Source organism: Nomascus leucogenys, chromosome 14 (genome assembly GCF_006542625.1).
Source record: "Nomascus leucogenys isolate Asia chromosome 14, Asia_NLE_v1, whole genome shotgun sequence".
In the NCBI taxonomy this organism is placed as follows: domain Eukaryota; kingdom Metazoa; phylum Chordata; class Mammalia; order Primates; family Hylobatidae; genus Nomascus; species Nomascus leucogenys.
Window position 1 is genome coordinate 85,530,439 of NC_044394.1, and position 6,000 is coordinate 85,536,438.

The following is a 6,000-nucleotide window of genomic DNA, read 5'->3' on the forward strand; positions in this document are numbered from 1 at the left end:
CCCAGGGGGTTGGAGGGGTCTCTGAGTCATGGTGGGGGGCACCCCGAGTCTTACCATTGAGAAAGCTGGGCTCCCTTCCCCCAGCTGGGTCACTTCTCTGTCTAGGTTGGTGGGCTGTTGGGGGTGGGGGGAGGGCTTTGGGGTGGAGGCCAGACCCTAGAAGCACAAATGGACTCTGCCTGGGGTTCATTCCACCCCACCTGGCTCGCCGCCCTCATGGGCTCCATTCTCTCCCTGGCAGAGCCTGCTTCTTTGAGACAGTTCACAGCATCAACCAAATCATCTAAGTCCACGCGCTGTCGATGCCAGGCCTAGAATTTGGAGTAGGGCAATTCTCCTGCCTCAGCCTCCCAAGTAGCTGGGACTACGGGTACCCGTTACCACACCAGCCCTCGAGGGGTTTATGTTCCAGCAGAGGAGACGGATGGAAAGCAGGAAACTTTACATTTCACAGTGCACACCTTTATTTCTGTCCCGTCCTGCGAGCTTCCTTTTTTGTTCTTTTTCTAACTTCTTGGGAAGGATACTTAGACCATTGATTCCCAGGCCCTTTTCCTTTGGAGTCTGTGCATCTAAGACTGAGTTTCCCTCAAGGCACCGTTTGAGCAGCAGCCACAAGTTGACACGTTGTATTTTCATTCTTCTTTGGTGTGAAACATTTCCAAATTTGCAGGATGGTCCCTTTGAACTATAGGCTGTTTAGAACTGTGCTGCTTTTTTTTTTTTTTTTTTTTTTTTCAGACGGAGTCTCGCTCTGTTGCCCAGGCTGGAGTGCAGTGGCGCAATCTCGGCTCACTGCAAGCTCCTCCCAGGTTCACGCCATTCTCCTGCCTCAGCCTCTCCCAGTAGCTGGGACTATAGGCGCCCGCCACCACGCCCGGCTAATTTTTTTTTGGTATTTTTAGTAGAGACGGGGTTTCACCGTGGTCTCGATATCCTGACCTCGTGATCCGCCCGCCTCGGCCTCCCAAAGTGCTGGGATTACAAGCGTGAGCCACTGCGCCCGGCCTCTGCTTTTTTTATCTTTTAAATTTCTAACTTAGCTTCTCTATGGTCAGAGAATGTTCCATATTATTTCAATCCTTTGACTTGATTGAGTCACACTTTAGGGCCCAGCTTTTGGACACCTTTGGTAAATGCTTTACATATTTAAAAATAATGTGCGTTCTGCAGAGACAGGGGTTCGCCATGTTGGCCAGGCTGGTCTTGAACTCCTGACCTCAGGTGATCCGCCTGCCTCAGCCTCCCAAAATGCTGGGATTACAGGTGTGAGCCACCGCACCCGGCCCCTTCTTTTTATTTTCAAACTTTCTATGGCCTCTTTGAGCACAGCGCGAAAGCTGCCCCAGATAGTCCAAAACCAGGTTTGGCCCTTGTTGGGCTGGATCTGGCCCTGGGACTGACTTTTGCCAACCCCCTGTCCGGTGGGCTCACTGTGGCTCTGGCTGACAGGGAGGGGAGGGGCTGAGCTCTGGGCTCCGCACTGACAGTGAGGGCAGCCTCCAGTTGGTGAGGTCGGGTCGGATTCTCTGCTGTTCTTAATCCCACTGGGTAACCCATAGCAGCTGCAGCCAAAGCCCCTCCTCCCAGACAGGCCCTGGACAGCAGGAGGCCGCCCGGTGCCCTCTCAGTCCCACTGCTGACTGGCAGACGCCCGATGGGGCAGCCTGTACCGCCTGCACTCACCCCTCGGAGCTCCCCTGCTCTGGATCTTAGCACCCCTGCTTTGTTTGCTCATAATAAATGCGTACATACGCGAATGTCATAGCATATTAGAGGGTGGGGAGTGCTTTGGGGAAAAGACCTGGTCCAGGGGGACGCAGGATGCTGGCGAGGGTGAGTGAAATATCAAACAGGGCAGGTAAAGATGACCTTGTTGGGATGCGACATTTGCACAAAACATCGAAGAAGGGAGAGTCTGTCTTGCAGCCGGATGTCTAGGGAAGAGCAGGCCAGGCTGAGGGCCAGAGGTGCAAAGGCCCCAGGGCAGAGTGGCGCCTGGCTGAGAAGGCAAGGGGGCCACGTGGCTGCATCAGGAGGGGCAGGACCTGGGGGTCTCAGGTCAGAGGGAAAGTGGGAGCCAGAGTACCTGAGGCCCTTAGAGTCACCCTGTGTGAGAGGAGAGCCCTGGGAGGGTTCTGAGAGAGAGCCCTCCAGACACCAAGTTGAGGAAGGACCTTCAGAGGATAGACGTGGAGATACCAACCAGGGGGCTGTGGTGGTTGCCCAGACGAGAGTGACCGTGGCCAGGGTGGTGCGGGCAGTGGGCTCTGTGTGTATTTCGCGATGGAGCCTGTAGTTACCCGCAGGTGGGCTGTGAGGATGGTGTGTGAATCAGCCTCACTCTTGCTGCTGTGACAAATAGACCCTGACATTGCCACACTCGCCCCTGGAACAGCTCTGTTCTCGCTCCCGTAAGCCCAGCAGGGGTTCCCCTGATGGGTGGCTGTCTTCCCTTCTGAGGTGAGCCGGGACTCAGGCTCCCAACACCCTCAGTGCCACCAGCCCAGAGGTCCTGGAGTCCTGTGTGGCCAGTGAGCAGCTGGAGGCCGACACCCACATCCACAAATGGCACCAAGGGGACCCAGGCCCCTGCTGCTCACAGGACCTGGGGGCTGGGAACTGCCAGGGCTAGGGGCCCTGAAGCCACCAGATGAGGGGGCTCCAGGCAGGTGAGTGTGGGTGGGACAGAGGACCAAGGAATGGGCTGGGGTCCCACCGGAAGCACTAAGCGGGGAGAGGAGCACCATCGAGGGAGACACACAGCCGGGAGATAGAAGGGCCCAGCTTAGGGGCCTGAGCAGGCAGGAGGTGGGGGCGGAGGGTCTGCCGGGTGCTTCAGCCTGGAACGAGGCCCCTGCCAGGGGCACCCAGGGGCTGCAGGTGTCCCCATACTGCGTTGAGGCATGAACTGGGAGTGTGTGGCCCCAGGCCAGGCCCATTACACATTGGGAAGGGGCCCTTCAGGGATTTGGGCCCAGAGAGCACTGTGTACCCTGCTGACTGGAGGCCCACCCAGATGGACTCTCGCTACAGGGTTGCCCTTGGGGGCTGCCCACAGCCAGGTGGGGCTGGGGGATGGGAGAAGGTGTCTTCATTCCCACCCTCACACGCCCACCCTGCCCCCCAGCTGTTGTGACCCATGGCCCTGATCCTGCCCCCACCCCAGTTCACACCAGCACCCCCAACAGACACACCAGGCTGCGTCATTCACTTAATGCTGCTTTTCTTCCATTTTCCGGCAAAAGCTGGGTCCACCCTCACAGCTGCCGCCTCTTACCGGCCCCAACAGCTTCTGCCCAGGTGCGTGGTCACCCCGGTTACCCTATGGGAGCCCCTCAGCTGGCCAGGGCTGGTCATGGTGCTACTTCTTCTTTGGAATTTTCTCCTTTTTGATCAATTCAGAAAATTCTAGAGCAGGAGACCAATTTCTAGTAAGTACCCCTGTTTTGTGTCCCCCAGTTCTTGTAGGCCCTTTAACTCTCAGAGGAGGCAGAGGGAGTGTGCCTGGACTACACAGTCCAGGGGGTCCTGTCCCCAAGCCCTTGAGCAGGGACCAGGCCTCCAGCCCATCTGGCCGGGGGCCCCACGCCGGAGCTGTTTGTCCTGGGCCCAGCTGCTTGGTTGTCACGAGTTGACCCCAGCTGGGGACTGGGGGCTTGCAATGGCCTGGGTCTCTGCAGAGACTCTCAGGAATTCCCACCAGACCTTCTGAGAGCAGATGCTCACTCCTATGATCATCTGTCAGTGGGGAAACAGGCACGGAGCAGCTGGGGGGCCTGCATTCTGAGAGGGGTCAGGCTGCCTGTCAAGCCTTGTGACCCCCCACAAGCCAGGTTTGCTGGGGTTTCTAGACCCAGGCAAATGAGGATGGCCCGTGGCTGGGCAAGGGGTGTCTGGAGGCCCAGCCCACCTCGTGTGCCCTCCACCCTCCAGGCCTGTGGCCAGCCACTGCAGTTGTGTGGGGGTGAGATGGCCCAGACCCAGACCTCAGGGCAGCCATGGAGAGCCTCAAAGACCGTGGGCCCCCCAGAAGATGGCACCCCTGAGCCCTGAGTCCCCATACCCGCTGGCTCCGCCACAGCTGGCCTTCCCAAAGCCCTCCCGGCCGCCTCTCTGCAGTGGAGCCCTTGGCCCAGGGAAAAGCCTCTTGGCTCCCAGCCCAGACCCCTGAGCCTGGGTTTCCTCATCTGTGAGCTGTGTGCCAGTGCCCTCGGGGCGGGGCCATGGGCAAGGGTGGCGGCCTAGTAGGGGAAGGAGGGTCCTGAGGGTGCCCCGGCTGTGCTGCCCCCACCTTCGTAGTCGATCCTCCCGTCCCCGTCTGTGTCCGCCGCCTGGATCATGGCCTCGGCCTCCTCGTCTGTCAGCGGGGCGGTGGGCCCGCTGCTGGGGATGATGGACAGGATGTACCTGGGGCCGAGGGGGCTCGAGTCAGGGCCAAGGGGCTTCCGGCCAGTGCCCAGTGACTCACGAGCCATTCGCCCCCCACTTTGTAGGCAAGGGCACTTCGGGCTGGGAGTCTGGGCCTCTGGGCCTCCTGGGCCTCTAGCCGGTTCTGGCCCAGCCCTGCCAGCTGCAAGGCCAGCGGGGACCCGGTGGGGGAAGGCTGGGTCTGCCAGGTGGGCATTCGGCGTGGTCTGGGTGGCCTGGGCCCCACCCCTCCCTGGCCGCCGGCCATTACTTGATCTCGTTCCACTCAATGAAGCCGCTCTTGTCCTTGTCCAGGGCCTGGAAGGCCTTGCGGATGGCGTCGTCCAGCTGGCCCGAGGCGTGGAACTTGCGCATGTGCTCGAAGAACTTGAGGTAGTTGAAGGACCCTGGGGCAACCAGGCTGGGCTCACGGAGGGGCCCACCTCACTCGAGCCACGCCTCCAGGGAAGACCCCGCCCTGGGATGGGGGCTGCCGGGCCCTGCACCCCCATGTCCCCGCCCGCCGCAGGTCCTGGTGTCCTGGACCCATCAGCCCCAGAAAAGGAGAGAGATCTCCTGACCACAGGTGGGCTGGATGGGTGGGGGGCCGCGCCAGGCGAGGGCATGCTGTACCGTGGTGTCTTATGTCCGTGGGCAGCAGCTCAATGTCCTTGTCTGATAGGGACGTGCCCAAGGCCAAGGCCATCTTCTTCATCTGGGAGGAGAAGTCCTCCTCCATCCTGGTCCTGGGGTGGATAGGGAGTCAATTTGTGGGGTGCACACACGGATTGGGGGTGCTGCTTGGGCCAGAGCAGACGTAGACGCCGCGTGGTGCTGGGTCCTGCCGTAAAGTGGGAATGGTGACAGGCGTCACAGTGTTGGCGTTGTGCCAGGGCCCCTGAGACATGCTGGGATCCCAGCCAGGCAGGTGGGGGTCTGGGCACAGGCAGAGGGGTCAGCGGGAGAGGCCGGGCCGTCCTGTGCCCCTCACGGCAGCGCCTTGTGACCTGCTGGGCTCTCAGTTGCTGTCCCCAGGGGGGGTTGGGTTCTGGGGCTCAGCACAGCAGCTATCTCAGAGTGCAAGGGGAAGCGGGTGTCCCGGCTTCTTGGCCCTCTTGAAAGTTCACGGGGTGGTAGAGCCTTCTGGAACGCTCTTGCTGCCAGGAGGGGCAGCCTGTGTTCTCGAGCGGGGCTGAGCAGTGGCCAGAGGCATCTCTGCTCTCCTCTGGATAGAGAGGCCATAGGTCAAGGGTTGCAACCCAACCCTGGCGCCCCAGAGGTGTGAGGAGCGCCAGTTGCAGCCCCTGGACCAGGTCCTGCTCCCCAACCCATGGTGCCTCCAGCTGCCATGTGATGTGGGGAGATGCCTGCCCCTTCACAGGGTTGTGCGAGGAGCCAGGAGGGAAGGGAGATGGTGGGGAATGGGCTTGTCTGCTGCTGTGGGGCTGGAGCTGGGCCCCCACAGCCCTTGCAGTGGCTGATTCCCCCAGCCCGCAGGGTAGTGGTGAGCGGGCATGTGGGGCAGGCCTGGGCCTCGGAGGCCCTCAGGACAGGCCCCGCCCCACTTCATTCAGAGCTGGGACTCTGGCT

The 6,000-nt window shown here is 60.8% G+C and overlaps 1 protein-coding gene across 1 annotated transcript; it reads right to left on the reverse strand.

Annotated features, from left to right (window-relative positions):
- Positions 1–3,364: 3,364 nt before the first annotated feature.
- On the reverse strand, positions 3,365–5,261 carry PVALEF (parvalbumin like EF-hand containing). The gene is made up of 4 exons (XM_030828285.1): positions 5,044–5,261; positions 4,682–4,817; positions 4,295–4,410; positions 3,365–3,411 (listed from the first exon to the last, which is right to left on the reverse strand). Exons 1-4 carry the CDS (start codon positions 5,147–5,149, stop codon positions 3,365–3,367), a joined length of 405 nt encoding a protein of 134 aa, XP_030684145.1. The 5' UTR covers positions 5,150–5,261.
- Between the last annotated feature and the right edge of the window lie 739 nt (positions 5,262–6,000).